Here is a 27,812-nt window from a genome sequence, read left to right on the forward strand (position 1 = left end):
TCTTGGGGGAACGTCCGAGTCGCACGACCGACGTTCAGACTCCAGCGGACGCCATTAGGAGGGAACTCTAATCGGTATCGGGAACTAACAAGCGGGGAGATGGTGATTACGGAGCAAACGAACCGAGGTTCCTGCTATACGAGGTATCCGGGAAGGAATCGGCGCAACAACGTACGGAAAACACGGAACGGATTCTATCCCCGTAATTGAGGACCTCGGCCTCCGTATCGAGTTGTAGCCCAAACAAGCTCGGTGGGCGCCTCGACCAACTCGGGATATGAACTGGCTGTTCATGTTCTGGCGCTTCGTCGATGTCACAGCTGGTGGCTCCAGCCGAATATTTCGCGACCCGACGCTTTTTAGGAGGAAGTTTCTCTTTCCTCCTACATCGCTCCGATCGGACCATAAAAGCCTTGTCCCTGTGACCGTGCCCGGGAGCCCAATCGTGCGTCTTCGCAGCGTTCGAGCGAGGCCGGGCGGGATGCAATCGATGGTAACCCGGAACATCGCGACGCTCGGAGCACGGAATCGTATCGATCTGCATCGACGGAGAGCAAACCAGCCGATCAACTGGCCGAGCAGAAAAGGAACAAATAGAGGAGGTTTGACGAAATGTCAAATCAGAGGGAGCCGCTTCCGTAGCAAATTGGCTGAGAGACGAGCCATGTGCCAGAGTGTGACTGACCGGCGAAGGCTATGGTTAACCGGCTGACTTGTATGCACTCGTTTCTTCGTGAAAGAAAATTCCGCCCTTTCGACGACTCCGTTCCAATATCTCGGCGGGGTCTCAGAAGACGTCTTTATGGGCCATCTCGAGGAGACGACTATAACGGAAGACACACAGACGGAGAACTACATAGATGGGAGAGACAGCGAGATCCTGATGCGACTTGTCTTCCGCGCGACTTTCCCATCGTCAATGCTCTCTGCTCTCCTGATTCTTCTTTCCCGTCGACATTGTCGCGAGGATCAGAGCGCGCTACAAAGAGGAAGTTTAACGGAAGGGAACACGGCTCACCGAGACATACTAAACGGGTTAGCTCCTGCCGTCGTCTGCCGCAACGAGCGGGAGGGAAGAAACTCTTCGGGGCAATGCTTTCCTTTTCAAGCGTGAATCCTGCCAACCGCAATTAGCTCGCTGAATGAAGGGACGCTGGTGCATCATAGAAAGTATTGCAGTCGTTGTGGAGCGGAAGGACGGATGCACACTCGACTAACTAACTGGAAGGGAGTCATCTCGTTTGTCTTGAAGGTCAATACTAGATAACATGATGGAGGGGAACTCGCGGAGAAAGCTCCCATTACGTCGACCACTATCAATCAGGACAATCGGCGAAAAGCGTATGGCTTACGATGAAGCACTTTTCTCCAGCCTCTCGTAGCCAGCCAGCAAGCGAGCCCGCCAGGTAGCTAGGAGGCCGGCCGGCTGGCTGGCTCGATGGCTCGATCGGCGGATCGGTTTGTCGACTGTGGAGAAAAAAAAGGTCACAGCACGCTTGGTCTGTCTCTCTTGATAGGTTGGATTACGAAAGAGTCCTACAGGAGAACGTTACAGGAAGAGGACCGAGGCTGATCCTGCCTACCACCGGCGCGGGGGCTGCCGGAGTAAGCGGACCCGAGACTCTTTGCCAAATTGCTCCACGAGGAATAATACAATGCAAATAGCCCCAGACTACTCGTAGAGGCGGCACACGCGAGGCTAACAACGTCACAAAAAACACGCTTCATTCTGATGAAGGTATCCGTGCAGCTCCCATTCACCCGCCGAACGGCGGGCTCTGAGCGACGAGCTAGAAGAGGCAAGAACCCTCGACATTTTGCTGTCACTTGGTATGCATCGGAAACGCTCTGATCTCCCACACGTCGTTTGATAGCCCCCGCGATCCGCTCGAGGGGCGTAGCGACCGTTCGCGGAAGCAGAACAGAGTGAGCATCCTCTGTGGCTGAATCGCTTCGGGAAATGAAGTTTAGAGCTACGGAATCGCAACACGGAGGTTTCCGATTTTATGGTGAAAGGAGGAAACTCCGTCGCGGCTCATATATTCGGAGCCTTTGAAGACTCCAATGGAACACATCGTTTTGCATGTGTTATCCTCGAGCGGTACCTACCTTCGGGTCGAAACATCCGCCTGCCGCGAGGGGAGAAAGCCTGAGAAAGCCTGATCACATGCTCAATCGGCGGGGGGGCCGTAGACCATTCCAATCGGACTGAGCGTCGCTAGTCCGAATGCAGTGGATCGACGAGCGGGATAAATTCAATTATCTGCGAAGCTTTGAGTGTTCCGAATAGGTGGGTAGATTGATTGGCGCGAATTTCCGACTGCAACTCCAGTCGCCTACTACGACGTTTTAGATGACCTGATTAGTCGACGAATTCCAAATCACCTTCAATGAATGCTCTCCGGCGACCTCGATTGAGTTCCGTAAGAGGACCAGGCGGAACAGGTTGCAATTAGAGGTTCCAAGGTAGGATGTCCCAATTAAAGTGGCTCGTCCACGCTAGCGATCCACCCGAGCGACCGTGGTGGGGGACGACGCGAAAGACAAGTCCGATACATTATCATAGTCGCTTTCCACTACGGAGCTGCGAGATTCGGAAGTAGTAGTCAGGCTAATCGGAAACATCGTTCGTAACTCAAATCGGAAGACAGCTCTCAAATCTCGGTCTACCACCGGCACCCGGAGCGAATGGGAGAGGACGACGACGGTCATCAAGCTAAAATACCCTGAGTGGCATTTATTGCCCCACCATCTCGAGGGAACCATACTGCCTTTGGGACACTGCGGTCAATCCGCGGGCGGGAGCGTCCACCCGTCGGTCGTACGTTTGTCGGCGAGTGCGGGGAACGAATCGTTGGACGGCCGGCCGGTCTGTCCGTCGTCAATCGGTACGTCACGTGGTCTTCAAGGGAGTCGATTGGTAGGGACGTTCGCTTGCACGCCGGATAGACGGCCGGGTGCTGTTGAATGGGTGGCGGCAGACGCAGCGTCTGCGAGAACGAAACGCGCGTGTGCTTCGTGTGAGTCGGGTAATTATCTTGCGTACCTTGAGGCGCTCCGGCCGGCAAAACAAAACCTCTCATTCCGCTGTTCTCGTTAGTTCCCTTGCGTTGGGCCAGGGGCAAGTCTAGTGCCGACCCTGCTCCACTGAATGGCTTGCCGACAGGCGCGGAATCTGTAATTTCGAACCGAGCCCTCCAATGGATCGTCGTCGTTGAGCAATAACGGTAAAACGCCTCTTAGGCTAGCGGAATCGAAAAATGAAGATGCTCTGAGAAAATTCTCGAGTTTTCCATTCTGTCTTTATCATCATCTTCAGTGCTTGTTCTCTCTTAATCTTCTTCCTCCCGATTCTCTGAGCGGTAGCACAGCTACCTCGACTTCTTCCTACCAGCTCGTTTGGCAATGCCTCGTCACGGCGTCTTACCAAGACCGATGGAGTCAACGTCGCGAGAGCCGCAACGACAGCTATTGTGACATATTCCTCATTCGGTGATTTTTGTGTCCAACATCTATTTCATTGTGAGTCTGAAAATCTCGGTCGACTATTGCACTGCATTCACAACCAGTGCGAATCGGATTCGTTCCATATCCGCCTCTGGGGGAAAAATCCTGTGCCAAATGCCTCATCGAATCAACATGGGTGAGGGATGTGATATCGCGGATTCAATCGGCGCCATCCAGGTCGAATCCTCTCGATCCGTCTTCTCAGTTTCCTCAGCCTACAGTTCCCTTGCATTCCTACGCATTGTTATGTCACTCCGAGTTATAGCTATTTCGGTACACACTGGAAATCCGAGCTACGTGTCCAACATCCAGTTGCCGGTGCAGCTTCCCCAGGTGGGCGCTTCAGCTCCGGTGCCGAACGTCAGCTATGCTCCGTGATATGTACGAAACCTCGATGAGATGGTGGGTACCTACTATATGCGTTTTTTGTGAGATATCACGCGGAGTACATGACCGTAGACCACTAAACGTTCGTTCGCGGTCCGTCGGCTTCTTCCTTGGCAATGTCGTGCCGGAAAATCAAAAACAAAATCCAGATAAAAATTATGCCGACAATGTCGAGCGCCGCGTCGCTCAGAAGAATAACCTCTGCTTGTTCTAAAAGTGATCTGATGTGGCCGTCTATGAGAATGCCGCAGCCTCTGCTGTAGATCCCCTTCCGAGGAGTGTGGTTTTTCGCGAGAGTGATGTTCCGCGCAAACGTGCAGCGCTTTTTGAAGCGACAGCACGACGCCGGGATTAGATAATCCTTATCCTGGATAGGCTCTCCGGTGCGACTGACGTTACCTGGAAGAGATTCGTTCGTTTGCTTTTCGATGCTAAATAAAGCACCGTCCGCGGCAGCATCAAACGCCGCGCCGCTTGTCCGAGCTATCACCGAGCTGGCTTCGACGGCTTACATGATAAGTCGAACAGATCGGTAGAATATTCAATTATCGAATCTACTGCGGTGCTACAGCTCTGTGTCGAATCCACCGACTGAGGTTGAGCAAGGGACAAGTATCAACGATCAGAATCGTAGGGAGTGTTATAAGTGGTCGTGGGAACATAAAGGTATACCGGTATTGTAGATCGAGTCCGCCCAGTCGGCGGGACCTTCGACGCCGCAGCACTTGAGTGTGGATTGGACGAAGTCCACGACCATGGTCAGGTGATCTCGTCTTCCATACGCTTCGAACAATACTTCCTCGAGTTTATCACGCACCTGCAAACGGCCTCTCGGTGAGTTCGGATGCCGTTATCCTGCCGATCGGATGGAACAAATGTTCCTATCGGGGAACGGCGAACTTATTCGCTCCCCTGGAGCTTGCTAGCGGACGGACGACTGCGTCGATCTCTCTGAGCGCTGTTCACTTCGAGCTCTAGCTCACAGAGAAGTCTTCTGGTAGTTTTGGGAAAAAAGATCCAAAGAGAGACCGACCGATCGACTGACTGACTGACTGAGTGTACGTCGACGACGGTTGCATCTCCTGCGATTGCTACCAATACTATACTAGGGTCCAATCAGCCTTACCGAAGCGCGTACAGCCGAAGTCTCCTTGTTAGAAATGTAGATGCTGGCCGCGAGAGGCACCAATAGAATAGTCGCAGTGAGCGCAAGGAGACACGGTGACCGGCATACGGCGCCCAAGAAACCGAGGATTCCGGCGATCGTTGTGAACAGGCCGCAGACTGTGGTTCCGAACGACAGGAGGTACAGCAAGGTGGTTTTCTCTGCGAGAGAGAGAGAGCGATGGGTAATGAAGTGTTTGGAATGGCCATCGCACCACTTTCCGCTAAATGGGAAGCCCCTTAGTTCCGATTCACGTCGTTTCCCGCATCCCTTCCCTCCGGTTCAGACGCCCCTCTCCGTTCATAGTCGGGAACGAGCGATTCAGCAGAATCGCCCCAAGGTCATTCCGGACCTGAAGCTTGCCGAATCGAAGCTTCCTACTTTCCTGCGCGAAACTCGAGTATTCGTCTCGCGTGTTCCCGATGGCCGCACTCGTGACAAACCCCGCAGCAGGAAAACTCGGGATCCGTTCGATGGAGCGGCTCGAGGATCGGTCGGCCTCGTCAGCCCAAATCCATGCATACGTCGATAATATATTTGCAATGGTGTCTCTCCGACAAAGGAAGACTCACCTCGGGGTTCCAGATAGGTGTAACCAGTGCTCACGATCGCGACCGACAGTAACACGAGGGCGAATCCCATCAACACGTTGACGAGGGAGTAAAATATCACAAGTAGCTTCACGAGTTTCTTCTTGGTACTCATATCATCCGTTAGGAGATTGACTTCTGCAGTTTTTTCGTGATCAACAGCGTTTCATTCGAACTGCATCATTCTGCATGTTTTGTACGTGTGCTTCGTGGTCGGCAGCGGTGTCCGACTAATTGACCGAGCGACTCGGGAGGCGAAGTCATCTGATGATGATGTTTCAAGCGACTGAACATTGAGGAAGTCCTCGGGGACCAATCCTAGAGCGTTGGAGAGGTTTTCTGTCGCGCGGCGACGAGGGCACATGAACACACAACCATCGATCATGTATGTATAGTCCTAATTGCTTCATTTGGGAAGGGCGTAGTGGACATCGAGCTACGGCCTCAAACAAGCGCTCTCGACGTCAGCGACGAGCGTTCGGCTGCAAGCTCAGCAAATTCAGCTCTACCGGATCATCCGGAGCTGCGTCCGGCAAATCCCACTCCAATTTCGACAAACTCAACTCCAAACAAATTCGACTCCACTCGAGAGAATCGACTTTTCCTCCCGCGGGCACTGACCGATCAGCCAAACACTTGCTGGAAGAATTCGTCTCCGCTCTCCGAGATGTCGATACCACTTCCCCGGGATTCACCTTCACTTCAAATACGTCTATTTCCCCTCTGAAGGAACTTCGACGCTCTCCCTCGCTGACACGATCGAAGGCGGTTCCGACAAATTCAAGAGAATTCGATCCGGAGAATCGCTGTACGACGTCCCAAGCTCACCGAGTTCCTCAGCGGATTTTTGTTTTCGGAGAGTGGCCGGCCGACACGATGAGTTCTCGCTTAGCGGTAATGCAAGCAAACTGTTCGATTCAGGCTGCGCTGAGACGCCGACGAGAAACCATGAGGAAAATGAAAGTTGGAAGCACCTGGCAACTTGCCGCGCGTTTTGTTCAGTTCGTACGCAATCGAGGGATCACTCCATCGCTGTCGTCACTGAACGTCGTGGTCAACGAGAGACGAGGCTGTGAAAGTTTTCCCGGAAGCTCGAAGCACTTGTTTCGCGTCCTGAAGGCCATAGTTCAGGAACGTTGAGGAATTATCTCGAGGCTAACTGATTATCCGCGGCACTTATAACGACCAAGTAAAACGATGAAAAAGCTCAAAAGCACTAGCCGGCACGAAGCACAGCCGCACTGCTTGTCAGAAGCGTGCAGTCCGCTCGCGAGTTCGGAGCTGAGTGGGACAGGCTGCTTGCTGCACTTGCTCACAGCGAAGCCCCTTTGCTCTCCGCCTTGGCGGTGGTGCGTTCACGTAGGTGGCTCAACACTCAACAGGTCAGCATTGATTTCACCGCGGTCCCTCGCCGTTATTCCGTGTTTGCGGAACCTGGGGTTGGGGGGAATTTTCGCCTGATTGACGTCGAAAGATCTGCACCGAAATTTCCCCGATCCCTTCCAATGAGAGTGGCACAAAGTTCTTGAAAGCAGCTGCTCCGATGGAGTTGTTAACCTGGACTGCTACCCGCGCCTGTGGATCGTGGCTCACATCGAACTCCTGGACTGGGTATTAGACTTCTCGGGGCGGGTACGTTCACCGAGAAGTCGCTAAAAACACCAGACAGGACGATTCGAATTATCTGACCAGGGAATTGCCACCCTGTTGCGTCGGGTTAAAGTACAGGCGCAGCACGTGGTATGTTGGGCGAGGACCGATGATAGAGGAGGGTTGTTCGTGGGAAGCACGTCCCATGCGTGGACTCACCAACGTTTCTACCTTCCGTTGTGAACTGTATTTCAGGCTGAGATCTGAACCAGGATTTACAATGGATATTCCGAGAGGAGGACGCGGTAACGAGAAGTTTGGACGGTACAGTGAGATTATGTCGGAGAAAACGATGATTTCACTGAACTCGTCTCTAGCGGTGCTCAGCGTCCCTGATATTGACAGAAGAACAAACGCGAGAAGTCTGTTTCCTCCCCTCGACGCCCCCGGCTCTCGAGAGGAATTACCTTCAGCGAGCCGCGGATGAGCGCTGGCCGAATATTCGCCGACCTGTATGCGCCGAATGTGTCGGACTGAGCCAGGGTGGAGCATTGCGATTGATTCGACGACGAGCACCCCCAGAATTACAAGGTTGTCGGCTGGGACTCACCGGCTTTCCGATTACTAAAGTCAACCGACCGTTGTTATAACAACCGTGAAAATGAACGGTGAGCTGGACGGAGACGGAAGCTCGGCGAGAAAAACGAGAACCGACAGAATCGATCTAGGACACGACAGAATTCACGGACGAGGGCTACGGTATACGAAGCAGCTCATCTTTGCTCCTAGTTTAGCGCCGGTTAGAGACACCTCTGTCAGATGGTTTGTCATAAAACGGGAAGTTGTAAATCCCCGAGAGAAGGATGCCGAGGGCACGGTAGCCGTCGTAAGAGTTGCCGTTCAGTTGCGCGGAAGCTTCTCAGCAGACCGTCATGTCCAGTGTTGCGGATCTCATTAACCGTTTGAGGTGGTCGTGCCCGTGGCCTTCCTGGGCGTATTCCCACCGGGGAATGCGCGAAGTAAGTGTCAGCCATGTCGATTGTTTGCCGTCATCGGATGTGCGCCGAGCAGGAGTCGTCCGGGGGGATTTCCGATTGCTCCCGACCGGGAACGGACGGCATCTTTCCAGGAAAATAAATTATTAGGAAAATGAAGTCACCCGTATGAGACGATGGCTACCAGGCAGCCGCTGAGACTCGAAGCCCGCCTGCTAGCGTCCTAAGCGCGGGAATTCGCTCGTCTTGGAAACTCGAGTCCGATATCGCTCCTCCTGATTTATAACGGTAATAAAACGCCGCCTCGAAAAGCAGACGACGAGAGAATGGACGGTCGATCAAAACACTCGGGAACTCGGGGAAGACTCCGTGTCCCCTTTCATTGGCCAAGGCTTAGATCTAATTGATGTAGCGCTAGCGGCGACGTTCAAGGAAAACGTAAAAACCGTCCCGGAATCGTTGCTGCTTTCGTTCGTAGCTTCTCGGATCGTGTGGGCCCTGGTGGGTCCCTATAGGTTTCGTCCGCTCACGTGAGGCTTCAGATGGGAACTTCGGTCCCAGTATTCTGCGGTAGGTCGCGTTTACGGCGTAGCGAGGGACGCCATCCGAAGTTGTGATATTCTGTCCGACGTTAATGGCACGACCCGGTCGTCTGGAGGAAATGGGTCGCGAACTTTCGCAAGAAGGGCTCTAATCGGATGGCCATTTCCGGCGGCGTTCGGTGGGAGAGGGATTCCGAGTCTCGGACTTGTCCGTGGATTTTTGTCAATGACGTTTGCTCGAATGAATGTTTGATTGACTCAACGTGCTCGCGAACGAAATTGCTTTAGGATAGACTCGGAAGTCGAGCTGCTGCGTAGGCAGCTGAAGCAGCGTTTTCGAGCCCGGAGTTTTTTTCCGCCGGGCAAGTTCCGACTCGATGTTGTATTCCGGTCGCGTCTCCTTCGGAGCTGCTTCCAAGGTGGTTTTCCTTGCTGCTGCTGCTGCTGATGATAGAGGGAACTGTTCTCATTTGGGTGCGCTCTGAGCGTTCCGTCATTGTGGGAGTTCCGTCCTCCAGAGCCTCATTTTTCGTTTGTGACTGTCACCAAGCGTCCTCTTTGGGGATAAGATCTGATTCTCAACAAGAGCAAGACGGAGGAAATGGAGAACAAACGGCCGGAGAAGGAGCGGACAGTCGAGCGGCCGGGCGGGCTGTCGGTGGGTTCCGGGCGAGCCTCTCACAATGCAGACTCGGCTTTCATGTTGGGCCGCTGCCTTCATCATAGCAGGCTGGTTCCGGCGCTTCTCGGGCTGGAATCCGAGCGGGACACCGGAGTTTTCCGAGAGACGGACAACATATGGCATGAACTCGCCGGTCTAAGGATGTCCGCTGGCGAGACTCGGCCTTCAATGCCCTTGGAGGCGGCTCAGAACTCGCTCATCGCTCGTTCAATCGCTCGCGGGAATCTCTGACCAGTCAGCAGAACATCGGAACTCTATTCCTCCTCGATCCTACCGAATGGCGGAAGTCTTGCTCACAATTCACTATGTCGTTTATTCCTCGCATTGATTGGGCTCGCTGCTCGGACCGACGCAGGAATCGCTGGACGAGGACGAAGAGCTCGACGACTCGGAGGGAACAGATGGATAAATAAGTGAAAAAGGATTCCACGCCGAAGCGGAATTGGTCTCAATATTATATTTCGGATTACTCGTGTAATAAGTAATAAGCTTTTGCTCGGTCCGCCTGCTGACTGGGGACGCTATGAAGGTCGACTATTCACTGCTAACTCCGCAAACGTGACAACGGCTTCATTGATCTAATTTCGAAAATGTTCGTCGCGTCGAGGCTACCTCTGGACGAACGGACAGCGATCCCATCCGTGAACTCACCGTTATTTAATTCAACCTTGACGGCAGCACCGGGCAAGCTATTCTGGAGAAATCCCCCGAGCTACTCCACGCCCTTGACAGTCTCGATATGGAACCCGCAAGAAGCGAGAAATATGAGCGAGTGTTAAAAACTCACGAAGCACAGCACTAGAAAAGCAGACGGAGGATGGCGGAGTTCCTTTCATGTGGGAAAAGAATGGAAAATGTTCGAGAGCGCGCGAGAAAGAGAATCAAAGTCGATCCTGAAAGAACATCCTGTGCCCACGTCGCGTCGCTTCGAGCTTTTCAGCCGGAGCGCGACAGCGGTTCATGATGAGCCTGTCCAGCGCCAGAGCTTCATAACTTTGACAGAATAAGACGAGCTCCTCGTCTGTGCCGGACCGGTGGTTGACACGCCAGACCGGCGGCTTCGCTCAAAATACTCCGGGGAGATCCTTGAAGCGCACGAAGTCTGCGGCGCGGAATTTTCTGCGATCCTCCGATAATTTCGAGAATGCCGTCGCTTCAGATGCGGCTCGACCGTTCCGGGAATAGCTCTCCTCGAACCGGGCGATGTTCGAGCCGCGAATTTCCTCTGGCGGATAACGCGATTATCGAAGTTGCTCGTCATCAACGGTGGGCTACCCGTCGAGATTTTCGAACGATTCATGGCAGCCACCTTCGCTCACACACAACCGGAGAGACTTCGAGAAAGGAAGTGAGTCCGGCAGAGTAACTCCAATAATACCATGGAGCTCGGGGTTCGCTCCGACCCCTGTCATATACAATGCTTGTCTACCTGAGCAAACTCCTGACTCAGGAGTTCTCAGTGAGCTTTCAGGCCGTCACGTGATTTTTCGCACGGCGTCTGGAGGAGGCGGCCGAGCCACCGTCTGTCAGAGAGAAAGTGTGCGGAATGGTCTCGAGTGGACGTGTACTCGAAGCAATCTCCGATTTCCATGTTTGCAGGGAAGGTGTCGCAGAACGGGGCAAGGGGAGCTGCTCGCATGCATTTGGGAAAACGGGGACACCCCATAGGCATGGGAAAGCCATCCTCTGGCCGAGTGCCAGCTCAGTCGAATCTCAAGCTGTGTTCCTCCCCTCCGGCTTTTTCATCTTCCGGATGTTTGCCGGGAGCGTTGCGCCGACCCGTACCACTCAGGTTGAGAGGAATGGGTACAACGCCACGAGAGATGAACGAGAGGAAAGGAAAACGGGTAGAACAGGGCCGGGGCGAGAGCCTCGAGTAAAAGGATTTTTATTCAAAGGAGCTTCGTAGAGCCCCTGTGAGGCTCCAAGAAGACAGAAGATCTACAGACTAAGATCCTCCGCGGGCAGTGGTCCCTTCAATCATCCCTATCCTTCGTCGTTTCGTCACTGACCAACGATCGAGGCATGGCGAGCGGCTTCGCGACGCAACGATGGTCCACGCCAGCGATGACGTCGGCGGAATCCGACAGGAATTTCGCCGCGAATTGCCGAGCAGAACAAGCCGGTAGTCGACCTAAGGGTCAGCAGCATCCGTGCCCGTCAGTTCTGCGACTTCTGTGTGTCACAAAGCTAGAGTGGGTGCTGTTGCGACACTCGCACCAGAGACAGCGGACGGGTCATTACTGCGGATATAACAGAGTCGTCCTCATTGTGCACGCGATGGACGTGCGACGAGCTCACTCAAAAGCAGCCGCACAAGGGAGCATACAGCTGCGAGCTACTACGCAGACGGCGACCAGCCTATCTCTCTGTTGGCCTTGCGAACAATATTCCGGACTTATTCGGCTTAAGGATAGAGTGTTGTAGGACGGGACGCATATTGGACCCGCAATGCGAGAACGTCTGCGGCGGCGGCGGCGATACGGGACTCGGTGCGAGGGCGGCTTCCCTAATTATTGAGAGACACTAATTGGTCTCCAAGGACGAGGCTGCGACGTTTTTTGAGATATCTGAAGCCGGCGCTTGCCAATTTCATCGAGGCGAGGTACGTGTCCTGCCACACGGTCGTCTGCTTCGAACAATGAAGTCAAACTACTTCACGAATGATCGAAGACCAGTCACAGAATGGACAAGGGAAAATCTCACGCGTTTCCGAGCTCTGCCCTTCGATCAGACGCTCCTTAGCTAGGATTGAGACTCCTCGTTCCCTGGACCCGAGAACTTCGGAAACCGACCTTGAGAGACCAAGGTGCCCTGCGAACCGCTGGTCGAGGGTTGGCTTACGATTCCAAGAAGTTCTAAATTCGCGCATGTGTCCGAGTTGGCGTCATGTCGAGAATAGCCGCGTATCCGACTATAGACAACCGAGAATATCTCCCGCGCACTGCAAAATCGGCGCTCCTTGTCCTCGAAGGCTGGGTGGTGCGCCCTAGCGGCGGCTTGCGACAACAGACCGAGATCCGAGTTCGATCGTCGGCCGGCGAGGTCGCTTGGGGTAGATCCGGAGAGGCCGTCGAGCGAATTCATGAAAATGTCTTTCCTCCTTTCCTCCCCTTCTTCTCCCTGTATCGCTCGATCGGGCAGTTGCGTCGCCGACGTGTTCGCTATTGCGGTACAGGCCGAGAGGGGCGAGTTCTGTGGGAGAGACTGCTCGGAGTGGCTCTTGGCCGTGTTCTTTCCGTGTACATGGCGACCGGCGTCGAAATGTCTGAAGTATTTTGGCTGTCGAGCATCCTCCCTGTGTTCATGAGAACTAGCAGCCTCACGCATCTTCCTTGGAGCGATGCTCGTATGAAAATTCTCGATTATTCCTCAAGTAGTCGTGGTGGGGTCTCGTCGTTCCAGACTGATACACGAAATTCTTCTCCTCCAGTCGGCTTGCAGCCAGAGCTTATGCTGTACGGCGAGGACCAATCACTCCGTGTTCGGTGTACTGATAAATAATTAGTTGTAATGCTGCTCGTTGTAACAAGGTTCCTGTGCAATCATATGGGATTGAACTCTTCGAAGCTCCTCTTCGCGGCGCTGACTTCAGTGAGGAATCCAGATCACCGAGAATTCTCTGGGAATACAATTCTATCCTCCGGTCTGGACCTCGCAGCCTTTACGTCTCGGGTATCATTGATAGGTACTGCTTCTGCGCGGCGTCGCCTGGCGTTTCAGGCGAGGGGGTCACTTGAACTCTCTCCGGAGACTTCCCTGGGGGAATGCCTCTCTTTGGGCAAAGGAGGCTCAACCAGGGATATGATAAAGCAATGGGCAATCGCTCTCTCTTCTGTTGACAAATTCAACTCCCCATACCGACGTGTAGAAGGGGCTCTGGTTCGGATATCGTCCTCGCCCCAATAATCATTATCATTGAGGATCCCCCCTCCCCGTGCCTGATCCCCGACTGAGCTACTGTTCTGAACGGCATTCTGGGTGCTATGTGCAGCTACGCGTCTGTAGTCCTCGGGTTCGTAAGGACCTCAGTGAACACGAGGCCGTAAAAAGAAACATGGGGCCTATAAACCGCAGCCGAGTGGAGATGCCGCGCCTGCGGCTGCCTTGGGTCAAGTCATTCGTTCGAGCTTGATCAAGAAGGCCTTCCATGGAAATTCGCTCCATGGGAAGAAACTTCCGGGAGGGTCCCGGGGGAATTCCTAAGGAGGATCGGTAGGATATTTTTCTCAAGTGCTTTGCTGCGGAATATCACCGCGGACCTTTCTCGGATGCTTAGAGCTGACAAGAGAAGTGGAAGCACAGTGTTAATGACGATAGGAGAGGATTGCCATCAAGTCAGAAGCCTCTCGTGGGATTAGCCTAGGTTGAAAGCTCGCTCGAAACGTCTAGGGCAAAGGGATGCATAAAGGGAGGCAAAGTGACGGGCTGACAAGTCGTCTGGAGAAATGGTGACGGCGGAGGGATTATGGGCGATCTTCCCGCTCCGTGTGACCTGGGAAAGAGATCAAACTCTCACGAGTTCCCTAATCGCGCGCTCCCACTACGAGCCGAACATGAAAGTTGTCGGCATGATCGTGGTTATAGAAAAAGGTCGAGAGAAGAGCGACCCCCATTCAAGCTCGAAGCCACGGCATTCGCTAATCATGCTTTATTCGCTTCATCCCTTCGCGCGCGCGTATCTCGCACGCTGAGGGGATGCGTCGCGTGTCAAAGAGCGCGATGACGGCAACGGTGGACGTAAATTCTTTGTTTACTCTCTTTCAATCGAAACCTCGATGCGTCGATGCGGTCAAAATCTCGAAGACAATCGGAGTTTCCTCAGCTCCTAACATCGTCAAGCCAGGAGCCAAACTCCCTTCTCCGGTCTGATGTCTCGTTTCGCATCCCCGCATGTAGCTGTGGATGAACTCTGGACCGCAAGCCGAGACGGCACGTACATCAATCATTCTGGTTTGAGCTTACTCCCCTGGAATGCGAAGTTCTTTCACGTCTCGCTCGTTCCGCGCTAGCCTTTGTAGTTAACGTCAAAAGAAGGTGTCTGCGAGTAGAGTAGACTCGCCTCCGTCGTCTACCAGGGAATGCCCACGTCAGAGTTGGCTTTATTGAAAAGGCGAGAGGAGATCACTACGTTGGCGTCGTTGCGGTGGCGTGGCCCATCATCCGTTTGTATTCACAGTTTGCGATCGTCGGAGTCGCCGGTGGACTCATGAACACCCAGTGATGGTTTTGGAGCCCCCCCGCATCGATACATTCGGCGGGAGGAGCATGATTTGTTCAACAGCTCGTCCAATCAACAGCGACGGTGACAGCGTAGAAAAGTGATTCCAGCGCTCCAGCCTCTCATAAACACCAAAGCTCGTGAGAGATGGAAAAATTTGGATGAATTAAATTGCTCAACATCACTCTCCGACAAGAGATCGGCAGCGGTGAAGCAAATCGGAGTTCGACTGGTGATTTGATTAATTCCAGCACGTGACATCGAGTTTTGCGTGGACTCTGTTAAAAATATCGCTTTCGAGCCTCAGACAGCTCCGAGCGGGACGGATTTTCCGCTCCGTTCTACCGAACGCAGACTATCAATTTACTCGACGCTTCTGTGATGCCGTTGATCTTCATGTGACCTGAAGTTTGATCCAGGCTCGGCTGAGTTCACGTATTCGTTCCATTCCACGTCTCGCGTTTCAAGGCGTGAGATCCGAAAGCGCTAGAATATTCATCAGCCATTATCCGGTTAGGCAACCGGTCTCCCGTCCACTGCGAAAGCATTATCGGTCTCGAAACGAGGTAGAACCGTCTCCATGTCGCTTACGATTACAAGACCGAGGAGCACCGTGAATGAAGCCGTGCTACGCGCTCATATTGATTCTGATACGAGGCTCGAGGGCGAATGCCTCACTGGGAACTTCGAATTGAAGTCCCGGATTCAGTGGTTTAATGGTTTATTTGGATCAGATGTTATCATAGTATGTACACATCAACCTTTCGATTCAGGCGCGAGTTGGCTCAGCGGATCCAGAGGTTTCACGCTCCCATTTCTCGAGGAGGGGCTTCGTTGACTCCACGGCATAGCGATTAAGCTCTGTGGTCAAACCCAGTTTGATTGCGAGTTCGTCTGTCGTGAAGTAAAATTCATTGCAATTGAAGATTGAAGAAAGATGAATTTGTGCTCAAGTGTTTCCGGATACACGCCGCACTTATTGCATGTCGTTTCTGGGTCGGTGGAGAAGAGCGATCTGTGAACCCTGGTAGGTAGGGAGCCCACTCTGGAAAGCGCCAGGAGGGCAGATCCTCTGCTGTTGTCGTGGATATGAACCGGTGATGTTCTCGAGTCTTTATAATGGCGATAGACTCTGAGCATTGTTCTACCGGATATCCCAGCCCTCTCGGGCTTTGATGTTTGAATTCCACGATCCTCGGTCCTGGATTCGCGTTCTCCTTACATGCTGGCTTCGACTGCCTTCATGTCGACAGCGCATCCTTGTTGCCACTGACGACCTGTGAAACGCGTTCACACACGCAGCGCCGCGTTTCTTTTGGTGACAAAAGAGTTCGGAGGACGTTCCGCACATGCATGCTAAGGCAGACATTTGAAGATACTATTTTGGGCTTGATTCTCCGAAGCAATACCTTCTCGAACGCTTACTTCAGCCCCAAACTATCTAGGCGTGCGAAGAGACCGTCGCTGCCTCCATGAGATTTCTGCTGCTCCTCCACCTCCACATTGAGAAATGACTGGTCCAGTGGTGAATTTGGAAGAGGGCGCGACCGATGCCAAGGCATTCTAAGGCACTTGATGACGGCTGCGTGTAGCCGAGCTCACCGAATGCGAGAACGTGAATCGTAGTGCGCCGGAAGCTATTTTTGATTGAGAGGGAAAAATGTATTGTATTAAATGTATTGTTCCAGTTATATCAGTGAAAATGGGTAGAAGTCGTTGTAGGATATCACTGAATATTTCTCGATGTGCACTAGACCCGGGCTATCTGCAAGGAATTTAGCCGCCCTTTCCGAGATCTCATCGATCGATGGAACCATTTTCGGTAGATCTACACCTTACATTCTCTCTTCCTACTGAATCGAATCAACGAAATACATCTCATCGCGGCACGTCCGGGGCACTCGATGACAGGTATGCCTCTCCAAGGATTTCTCCGATGGGCGATGCTTTCTCTCTGAAGGTCCCGAATTCATGCTGCGCCCTTCATCAATTAAGATGGACGCAGATGGCCGCCGTCCGAGCCGGCACTGCCGGCACATGATTGCCGGTCGCCGGCGAGCTCGTCGCGGAGAAGGAAGCTAACGCTAGAAAATCGTGGGCTCTCGAAAGAAGGCTCCCAACCTGTCGTCAGCTGTTGCCCGCTCTCGGCTGTTGGCAGCTCCGAGGATCATCTGTGAATTTCGGAATGGTGTTCACTCCGGGTTTCTCTGATACGCTTTCGGTTGAAAGGCGGATCACATTTTCCTGATCCAGCAAGTAGGGACGAATATCGTTCTCGAGGAAAGCGAGGCATTCCACGGAGCTGCAGGTACAACGATCCGAATTTCCGTCAACAGATTCACTCTCACGGTCCTGGATCGATCGAGGGTTATATCGGATGCCGACCATACGATTGAGTTCCGCTCCACAATATGGTGGATTTGATGGTCAGAGATCAACTGGAAGCGCGTGAATCCCGTCGAGCGGAGTCGAAGAATCTCCTCGGGGCGAGAAACGGCGCTCTGATCAAAAGCCCTCGAGCGACGAGTGAGGCGACGTATGAGAATTCTTCACTAGTGTTATAATTGCTTTCGTAACCTTCCTTTACGGAGATCGTTTCCGGAGAGATTCACTTGCGAATGGATGACATTGAGTCGGCTTTTTTCCTCCTGATAAAAGTGAGGCAACTAAGTCTCCGCATAGGTACGAAACTACTCGAGACAATCGCTGCTATCACACGAGAAGGACAAACTCCGTCCCGTGGTCCACGGGCATGGTGGAGACGGTATAGGCGGTGATTCCGGCATTCGTGGACTCCGGGAGTTCTGACGAAGGTCCTGCGACACCCTCCGCACTTCTGCCTCGACTCCATGGAATGATGGAGTCCGCGAATCTAGCGAGGGATAGCCTCATCCGATCACAGAATCCCTCTCGCGAAATTTCACGGCGTGCACACCTACACAGACTCTCCGAATGTTTTTCCGGCGATCTTACCCGCTACTCCGAGCAAAGAGCCAAGAAAAGCTCTGCCGTGGAAGCTATGGCGCCGAATCCCGAAGCCGAGCGCCTCAGCTCTTGGCAGTGGGAAACTCCGCCCCTCTAAATTATCATTGAGGTCTCTACTCATGGTGGCCACTTATTCCTACATGCTGGGGCCGTCGATTTCACCCCTACCATCGATATTCAAATAGCGTCCCTATTTTGCTAGTTCCTCGAGAAGCGTCTACCTCGTATTACGTCAAGCTTATCGCTTCGCACTAAATTTTCTTTTCTCGAGCTAGCTGTCACCTTCCATTGACAGAAATGATGTTGACTCAAGGAAATCTGATTCACTGCGCGGGCGACGACGCCCTCGAAGCAAGCTTAAGCATGTGCGAAAGCTGAGTTTGTCCAGTCATGATGCAACAGCTAGACACAAACAAGCAGCCTAGTAAACCAGCGGAGGGAGAAACAGTTTACGAGGGTACCTCAGGAAGTTTCAGAGTTCAACTACTCTCAGACGCCGACTTTGCTGAAAGTTCGTGCGAGCACTGCTCTCGCCTGAATTGCGTGAATGAGCGTTTTCCTGATAGTTTTCTCTGGAAAAAGCTTCTCGATGGGCTCCGGTGGGCTCGGGGGCCGAAAGGGTCAGAAATGATCCTTGCCCGACTGGAATCATCAGAGAAATTATCAATGCACTCGGCACTCCTCTGACTTCCCTTGTGCGAGCGAAACCGATCAACCCCGAACTACGCTCATCATTGGTTGCTGAGGTGGGCTGAGACGGGACAACAAGATCACCAAGTACAATATTGACGGAGGACAAAACACGTCATCGGAAACAGAAGCCCTGAAACCGAGGAGCAGGGGAGGAATTTTTATTCAGCGTGCCAACTCGGTCAGAAAGTCGCCGGCTTGACGGCTCATGCATATTTATGGGATGTCTGACCGCGATGAACTTGATGAGTTTTGTCTAGGGAGGTACCAAGATTGAGTGCGTCAAAATGAAGATGTACATCAGCCTTGTATCTAATTGTTTCACCGTCTGCATACACATCACATCCATACGGAGTGTGGACTGAGCATGTATATAATCTTGAATTGCTTCGAGCTATTGAGTCCGAAGAGATCACCCTGAATATTTGACTGTCTACCCACGATCTCCACCGCTTGAGATGGGATTTAGTTCGAAGTGATTGAGCTGAGAGAATCCGAGCTTTCTCTCAATATTTCAACATTCCGGCGGGAGCTGGTCGTGACCGAAGTCCTGGAGAGCTTCGTGCGGTCCCCCTCTTGCCTCACCTTCCGAAATCAGCTCGAGGAACTATCGTTCGATTAGGTATTCAGTGTGTCCTAGGAGGGAGGCCACGAACTTTCGACTCTCCTCAAAGACCTGGTCGAAAATCAAGGCACCCAACGTTTCGTGGAGTTCTTCATTGAAACCTAAATACATTCACCTTTCGTCCAGAGACACCCTGCTCCCCCGAAACTCCCTGTATGAACTCCAATCATATCGCTCAAATTGAAGTGATCATCATGGAGTGACCACAAATCCGAGGGAGGGTCCTCACCGGGACTTGGGCGAAGGCGGCCCAGTGATTATTGACGACGTGCGATCACACAGCTGACTGTCAGCGATCCGCTGGTTTCACCGACATTTATCCGAGTGGCAGGTCGATTCCAAGTCGTGTTTGAAACGATGAGGCCGCCTCACTGGCGTGTATAGCTAGTCCCATCCCTGCTGTTCCTTTGCGACTCGAAGCTACACGCACAGAAAATGTACACGGAGGGAAACTTTTTGCCGAGTCATCGCTAACTTGTTTGGAATCCTTGCGAGGCTTGTCTCCCTCAGAGTCCAGGTTTGCGTTCCCATGCCACAACTCTCCGCCTCAGCTGGCAGCAGCCCCGTGACTTATTCACAGACGTCGGTGTAGATATCGATAGCTTTCTCGAAGGACAAAAATCAAGCCATCGATCACGAATCCGTCGGGTCCCCCCTCGGACGTCAGGGGAAGGAATCTCACTGCATTGACGGTGTGCCGAGGTCATAGATAGATCGCTTATATTAACGAAGCCTGTCGACCTCCTCCTGAATGAATACGCTCCCTGGAAAAAATCGGTATCAACGTGAGAGATTATCGGAGGGCAAACAGGCTGTCGGACGAGTGAACGAGCGGGCAGGCGGGCGGGCGAAGAGACAAGCCGTGAGGCAGACTGACTGAGCGAGCGGGCAGGCTGACCGCGTGGAAAGATTTCGAACGCTTCGTGGAAAGGGTCGCGGTTCCGCTCGCTCGAGCGACCGTATCCCGCGCTCCCTCGTCCGGAAGGCCTCCCGGATTCTGGAAAATCTCGAATCTATCCCAAAATCCACGTTTTTAGGCTCCCGAAGTTACAAGATATGGCCGGAAAATGCGTGGACAAGTTCCGTTACAACCGTTGCATTCTGTCCCTAGTCGGTGGTCTGCGCCTGCGCCAGCGACCAGTGAGGGAGAGACCGGAGAGCTGCAGCAAACTCTCAGGGAGACCTGAGTGCCTGCTGTCTGAGCGCTGAGGACCAGAGTGCTCGAGAAACAAGACCTGTCGCTTGTCGTCGTCGTCGTCGATGTTGTCCGGCGCCCCTGAAAGCGCTGGCTAGCTGCTCGAAGGTTGTGCTCGGTCCTGGTGATCGTGTTGCGCGTCTCGTCTGCAAGGCAGCTACTACTTCATTGGTTCATTCATCTATCCACTATCATCCATCCGACGTCGCTTCTTACACCCCTCCGGATTCGATTCCCTCCGTCACTGGACCCCTCGGATCACCGTAGCCCGAGCAAGTTGATCAGCAAGCCCACATCGATCCGACGCGGACAGGTACCGACGTCGTCTCTACAAGTACCCCGCTTCCATACCCCGGAACCGTGACTCCTCGATGTTTTGCCCGTGCCCAGGGTCGTGTCAAAAGCTCGTTTCAAACGTGTGACTTCTCGTCCGCCTCTGGTTTCTCTCGATTGTGGTTCTGATTCTGCTTGCACTCAACGCGTGACAGAGTCCACCGAGAGGGCTCTCTTCGATTCTCCTGCCGCTGTCGTCGTCGTCTCCACCGACGTCATTGCTTTTGTCGTCGTGCCTGTATGTATACACGATTCCGAACCTGTGGAGGACGGAAAACTGCTTTGGATAATTGCGCTTCTGTGATCGCCGAGAGTGACGTTCCTGTGTGAAGGAGCGAAATCGTATCGAAGGAACTTCAAGAATCGGAACGACAGAGCCCCGAGCGAGTCGGTGGGACCAGGGCGACGGACGTTGAATTGAAACGTGCTGATCGGTGCTCACGGAAAGCACGCAGCCTTCAGCTGAGACGTCATCGACCGAAAACACTGCTGCAGCGCTGCATCACATTCCCGACGTCGTGCTTTTCGGTGATACCCCGAGGATGAGAAATAGAGAGAGGAACGTCTCACAATAAGATTGCCTCGCTGTGTGCTCGTTGCGGTGTGATGACACTACGACGGAATATCTGAAAGTGTTATGCTTATGAAATAACCGCTGCTGACGCAGCTGCTGCTGTCGCTGCCTTCACCGTTCCGCCGAAATCCGCCTAATTCACCGTTATCATCAGTGTCTTCTGTCAACTTCTGTGTCTATTCTGGACGAATAAAGAAACGGAACGCCAAGCGGACCACTGCTGATAATAGACCATGGCGGACGCTTATCCCATGTACGATGACGAGGTGAGAACCCAGCCAGTTGTGGCAATTTCGACAGTGATCTCATTAAATATTAGCGTACAGATCCTATTAGAAGAGAAGACGTGCCGGGGCCTCGAGACGCATGACGAATGCAGGCAATCGTTTCTGCCGAGGCGTAGGAGTCGCCCCCCCACACTCACCCGATCGTCGATCATTGTTGGACTACGGATACGTTGACGGTGTCATGCCGCCGAGGTCCTGTCATTGGAGGGAGCCTCGTGGGCCTTCGGGATATCGCGATGCATTCTTCTCCTCGAGCCTGGGCGGAACACAAAAAACCGCGAGTGGATTGTCGGAGGGCCACGCGCTCGGGGTCATCGCCGGAAAGACAGAATTGTTGAGGAATCAAGCGACTTCGGGACCTTTCTCGCGGCCTCAGAAAAACAACTTCTGATTATTATTGCTGGCGAAGGTCGTTCCGGATTCGGTAGACGGTGAGCCTGGCGGACTGAATCGTAAGCAGCTATGGATATCAGGTACCTCACGGTCGCCTGCCTGCGCCTGCCTGGCTGACCAAGCGCGAGTCTATAGTTACCCAGCTCTGCTCTCGCGGCAACGGTGGTCGTGTTGGCGCAGCCTACGCCCATCGGGGACCGGACTTGAGGATCCTTCCTGTGGCCGTGCTCGTTCGCGACAGACCGGTTTACACTCATGGACTCCCCAATGAGAACGGAAGCTTCCACTCACCGGGACGACACGTCGGAAAAAGGTTCCCGGCCCGGTCTAATCACAACGAATCGTGGGAGCGATTTCTTCCCCGATCGCTCCCGCAATTGATAGATATCTGTAGGATGAATAAATTATTATTCACGAGTTGAGTACGTACGAACGGAGATCCGCCGAGTTGCCAACAGCGGTTTCCAGCGATTTCTCGTCGCTCAGGGGCTGATATCAAAGCGACCGGTCTTCGTCTTCTCACCGATCCGGTCCCTCCGTCTCGCGGTCGTGATGCTCCTCGGTGTTCGTTGGCAGCTGTAATCGTTTTCCTATATCCCCTTTGGAAATGGAAGCAACGTCTTTATCGATCACTGTCGCATTTTCTGCCAACCTAGAAGCAAGTCAGCCAGTCGGCTTGCTGGCTGGCTGGCTGCTTGCTGATACCTCGCGAGCACACTCGCTCGCTTGCCGGGCCTAGCGCCCAGCACAGCAGCCGACGCGGCAGCACTTGTTGGCCTATTCTTGGATTGCCTTATATTGTACAGCTCGCAAAAGATCGTCAGCATCTCCTCCGCCGGCAGCAGCGACGACATTTTCTTCGGCCGCAAAAGCTCGACGACAACGGGAACATACGGGCTGCTCTCAGCCAGACATTACGTAAACGCACACCTCTCCCTCCCTCGTTTGATGATGATGACGACGAAGCCGCTTGATCCACAGTCGCCTCGAACATTAGATTTTGTCCCTCGAGGGAAAAGCTGCACACGGGCAGGGGGGGAGGAGGCAAGCCCAACGACGAGCTACTGAGATGGAGACGTAAACGATTGTGTCGTTGCGGTGGAACGAAAAAGAAATGAATCATTGAATGAGTCGGGGAACGCACGGCTGGAGAACAGCTCGTTCGGGGATCGAGAGGAAAAAGCTTCTCCCGACAATGCAACACCTGCGCACGCAGGCCCCGCCACCTGCCGATTCAATTCGAGCCCCGTCCAATGGAGTGGATCCATCTTAATAGGTTTTCGATACAGCGAGTCGAGCGATTTTTCGCGGCCATCGCCTGTCAAGATCAACGAGTCGATACTTCGCACGGTTGCCGTTTCGAGAGAGTCGCTGCACCTGATTGAAAGCTCGTGGCTGTCCAATTAGTCGTCCCCGGTCGCTGGGTCGCTTTCAGACGGAGAGCCATCTAACGTGACTTGCTTCTAGCCACGCTTTTACGAGATTGTCTACGCTCCCATTCTACCGGATATTTTCTGCGACTCACTCAGTATGCTCCATCGAGCTTGAACACCGCCATAGAGAGCTCGATTGATCGTTGATATAATAGATTGTTGCTCAGTTGAGGCGTGCGCTCGCTCGCTCACTCGCAGAACTGGATTTTCCTCACGCTACCCATTGGAGAGAGAAAAACGTGAGATGGAGGCTCACGTGGAAAGTGTTCGCATACACAATGATAAAGCCCTGAATGGACTCGAAAGGGACAGTTTCTTCCTGCGTCAGGGCGGTATCCCACCCTGTGTTCTCCTGACTTTTAGAACCCTGTGTTTCGACAGCAGTCGGGGAATAGACAGAGAGGTGCGTGTCGGGGAATAGACAGACGGGGGCGGGACGGAGCCAGCGTAACCGCCAGGGAAAAACGCTCGGCACATTCACGGGCTCGGCATACCAAGCAGTAGAAACTTCGAGCCGTGTCGGCGCTGGTCTAGTCGAGCCCTCCCTCCGTCGTGGTCTGCGGTCTGGCTTCCGCGTCGCCGGCATCCCAAACGTCCTTTGTTCGTTTGAGGGACGTCGTGCATTTCCATTACAATTAGTGAATCAGCGAGGGATCTTGCTGACATTGCCGTTATTTGGAGAGAATCCAGACTGGAAGACGAGCTGGTGTTCTCCCGACTCCTTGTCAAGGAGTCCACGGGTCTCTCGGAGAGCTCAGCGTTCCACGCACATTGGCGGATCGCTTCACGGTCGAGGTCCGGCTCACGTTCAGCCGCCGCGATGCTGGCACGTAACCCGCATGAGCCATCACGCTTGGATAATGAGCTCCTTGGGGGCTAGAACACTCATGATTCACCGTCATGCTTACGGTAGTGTGTAATTTTTATCGAACGAATGACGTCTGATGCATCAGCCATTTTTCTCCTGGCCAACTCGGATGGTCTCGGATAACGTCCAACAGAGAGCTTTTTGCCTCGATTACCACGATCCACAGATGAAATTTTCCAATCATTCCACCGTGGATCTCCGCGTCCGAGCCCTCGTTCAATCGAATCACTCTCAAGACTCCAACCTCAAGGTCCACAGAGCCACGCTCCAAGGAATTCTCTATGTCTGTTGACATTTTCCCGGAGCAGCCTCGGCGTCGGCGTCGGGGTGCGATAGGGGCGATGGCATACGGTTAGAAGCCAAACCAATCGCGTCTGTCGGAATGGCTTTGCCCGATTCCATCGTATGGCAACGGACGTCTGCATGACCCATAGCTGCTCGTCGCTTGACCGGTCGAAATTGAAGTGTTTTCTATTGAAATTTCGAAGAATTATTCCTCTGAACACTCGGGGACACGATCGGGAACAGAGTAATTTGAGTCGCCCGGCTGTCAAGTCTCGCTCGGGGGATTTCGTTCAGCCATCATTCCGAAGTCAACGTCGAGTGCGCCCTAACAGAACCAACCCCGAGACGGCTCTCGACCCTTGAATGTCACCAAAACAGAGAGACTTGGAGATCCCATTCCCGATACTATTATTTGAGGATCGGAGAAGCGCTCTGCTAGCAATGACGAAGCCTCTCTTTTTCCCTAGTCAGGTTCCGCCTTCGAGTTCGCCTCCCTTAGCTCTCGTTCCGGCTTAAAAAAAATTTTTCTCAGTCTCGACATTCTTTACCAAATCCATATTTAGACTGAATTTCGCCACGAGTCGGGTCACGTCCCAGATCCAGGGATCGAGAACGATTTTGGACTCTGAGGACGATTCGAGACGCGTAAGGACGGGGAATTATGCTCACAGATTGATTTAGAGATATCTTCCTCAGTAGGTACTCCGAAGGAAATGACCCGCTCGACTCGTCCCTCAATGGGGCGGCGATCTTCCTCGCAGACCCCCCCCCCTTTCCTTCACCAGAAGAAGCAGAGTCTCTGTCCGCAGTCTTGTCCATGTGACCGGCGAACCGAAAACACTTTTTCAGGCTGGGGAGTCATTCTCAAAGCCTACACACAATGAGAAGGGAGGTTGGATCCCTCCGCCAACGCCGGGGGATTTTCGACAGTCCGACTCCGAGAGCAAATCCCTCGGAAAAGACTTCCCCACTGTCGACTCTCCAAAAGAAACTGATCAGCGAACTACCGAAGCGGTGCGAGGGTAGAGACAACTTTCTCCGACTTCATCCGAGGTCTCGTAGGCGTTCTAGGACCAGACAAAGAGCAATCTGAGCGGAATGAAGTTTTAGGGATAGTCCCCAACGCCTCGGGCTAGTCTAGAAGTTTTATAAGGAGAGCATATCATTCTGACCTGATTTAAAGTCGGGTCGACTTCGCTGGGCGAGTCGGCAGCCGAGCGCTCGAGCGGAGAAGTTGAAGGAAGAAGGATGCCATGGAACGAGTCGATGGAGTCAGAGTTGCGATCGATCCCATTCAGCCCTTGACAGCTCATATAATTGGGTTATTCCTCGACGGCGGCAAGGGCTGCGACGCTGCAACTCTTCATCGTGAATCCTCGAATTCAGCAAGAAACAATTTCGAAGCGAAGAACAGTCTCGGCACTCTTCGAGTCCGTCTTCGGTAGTGAGAGTTCATTGTTTCGGAGGCTCGCGGAGGCTCCTCAGAGGTTTCCGAGCCACAGACCGATAGCGGGCCGGTCTGTGGCACTTTTGTTTCGTGGCATTGTTTCGTGACACTTCAACATAGGTTCGTCAATTGATCCGATAATCCGGCGATGAACATGTTCCTTAGCGAAGAGTTCACCGTTGATAAGAATGATGCTTCCCTTCCTCCACTTGTCGGATCCGCTTTCCGGGACAAAATCTTCTGATCATCGGTGACCAGAGGTTTCCGGTTGATCCCCTATCCGTGAGAAAATCGGAGTAGATCTGTCCGCCAATGATTAGATGATTCTCTCCTCATGTTGACATCGCGTCAGCGGTTCAAGGTGTGATATGATGGAAATATAAACAAGCTGAGTGATATTGGCCGAACGAGTCAAAAATAGATACCCGGCGATCTCGAGCTTCATAGTGTAAGTACACTATGAAGACGTGTTTGCTCTTGACCTTCGGCAGCAGAGGGTGCATCATTCTCATAGCCGGCAGGGTCGTTCCGCGACGGCCGTCTAGTCAATGATCATCACAGGTGGAGTTCGGCGAGGTCATCCCACCGAAAGTCCCCCGCCTCCGCATGCCGGAGACGTCAGCTCCCCCCATCCCCGATAGTGTCGATGATGAATATAATCGAGTCGGGGAGTGCGGACGTGTGTAAATGAACGGGCTAGCGACGCGTATTGAGAGCTGGAGCCGAATAGCTTCCATTCACCTTCCTGATTATCTGCAGCCTCGCTTTCCTCCTTCGGCGTGTGTCTTGCGTAAGGTCCCGTCGACCGAGCGGACACCCGAGCCTCCGAGCAGGGAAGTGCGCGCTCACATGAATTCATGAAGTTCGTCTTATCGAGGACAGACGTATCCTCGGCCAAGATGTTTCGGGAGAAGGAACCGTAGCTGTCCGGAGATGGAATCGATCGAGGAATACCGTTGTTCGGGTACTCGCAGGTAGATTTTGCTCTTCGCAAACGCGGGTCCACCTCGCTGTAAAGCCGCTCTAATAGGTTCGAGTTAGTTCTCTCTTTTTCTCTCCGAGCTCCCTTCCGAACCTCTTCCTCTTCATGAGAAGTCTTCGTATAAATAGCCGAGCACTTCACCGCCCGTGACAGAACCCTCAGCAAGGCAGCAAACCAGCTCGAGCGCTTTCGACTGACCTACTGATTGAACTTGAACTGTCAGAGTGTCTGCGGTCGGAAGCTTTCTCGGTCGGAACGAGAATAGAGTTTTAATCAAAGAGAGGTGAATATGTCGGTCTGGTTGCTCGCCCGTTCGCTTGTTCGCTCAGTCGGTCGGTTTGTCGGACCAGCTCCCAAAGAAGCGCGAATTTAAACGGTCCCATCTGCTCTAATGAGATTCCGTGCTTCCTCGTGGTTCCACTATTCTCGACGTCGCTCCCGAGGTCGCTTTCGGGGTACTGGATAAATTCATTTGCACTGCTCATCTGAGAGTCGAGCACCGACGCTTCCGGGCAAATACAGAGCGACCCCTGGGTGGGAGGTAGGAGCATTATCAGGCACATCGTATGTTCCTCTTCGCTCATGTTCGAGCTGGAACCACCCCACCCCCTCCCGGTCTCCGGCTCGGCGATGTATATGAGTCAAGTGCTCATGGGACGATCTCAAGTTTTGTCGACAAAAAGCGACACTTATAAATAAACCATTAGCTTGTAGCAATGCATCGCTGATCCGTGTCTCGGCCGCACTAATTACCTCCCGTGTTATTCGGTCTTCTGATCGTGGAGCTTGTCACGAAACCAGCGGACGACCGATACGTGTCATTACGCCTCGCTCGCCATCACACTGATGACGGTGACGGCGGCGGCGGTGGTCGTCGAGGCAGTCAGAGCTACCATCGACGGAGACCCGGACGCTGTTTTCGAGAGCTGGAGACAACGTTGTCCATTCGAGACTGCGAGCACTGGGCGACGCGTCGTTGAGCTCAAGGGACCTTCCAGTCGTAGCGTGTCGAATGTCCCTTACGAGCTGCCATTAG

The 27,812-nt window shown here is 53.2% G+C and overlaps 2 protein-coding genes across 2 annotated transcripts in view; one reads left to right on the plus strand and one right to left on the minus strand.

Annotated features, from left to right (window-relative positions):
• Positions 1-3,970: 3,970 nt before the first annotated feature.
• LOC100902885 (leukocyte surface antigen CD53-like) lies at positions 3,971-5,764 on the minus strand. Its single transcript, XM_003743598.1, has 4 exons — positions 5,632-5,764; positions 5,021-5,220; positions 4,567-4,711; positions 3,971-4,293 (listed from the first exon to the last, which is right to left on the minus strand). Exons 1-4 carry the CDS (start codon positions 5,762-5,764, stop codon positions 3,971-3,973), a joined length of 801 nt encoding a protein of 266 aa, XP_003743646.1.
• Positions 5,765-21,225: 15,461 nt separating this feature from the next.
• The window catches only part of LOC100903034 (inactive dipeptidyl peptidase 10), a 42,804-nt gene continuing 36,217 nt past the window's right edge, over positions 21,226-27,812 (plus strand). Inside the window, exon 1 of the mRNA XM_018639631.1 lies at positions 21,226-21,347. Within this exon, the coding sequence (XP_018495147.1) occupies positions 21,315-21,347 (33 nt within the window). The 5' untranslated portion in view covers positions 21,226-21,314. The remainder of the gene's footprint in view (positions 21,348-27,812) is intronic.

The sequence above is a fragment of the Galendromus occidentalis genome, unplaced genomic scaffold (assembly GCF_000255335.2).
Source record: "Galendromus occidentalis unplaced genomic scaffold, Mocc_1.1 scf7180000077448, whole genome shotgun sequence".
Taxonomy (NCBI): domain Eukaryota; kingdom Metazoa; phylum Arthropoda; class Arachnida; order Mesostigmata; family Phytoseiidae; genus Galendromus; species Galendromus occidentalis.

Bases quoted from the DNA above. Each gene is read 5' to 3' on its own strand.
- LOC100902885 (XM_003743598.1), bottom strand. From the start codon at position 5,764: ATGAGTACCAAGAAGAAACTCGTGAAGCTACTTGTGATATTTTACTCC. The intron at 5,221-5,631 runs GTGAGTCTTCCT...TCTCTCTCGCAG, and splicing joins CACCTATCTGGAACCCCGAG to AGAAAACCACCTTGCTGTAC. The intron at 4,712-5,020 runs GTAAGGCTGATT...GGCCGTTTGCAG, and splicing joins CTTCGGCTGTACGCGCTTCG to GTGCGTGATAAACTCGAGGA.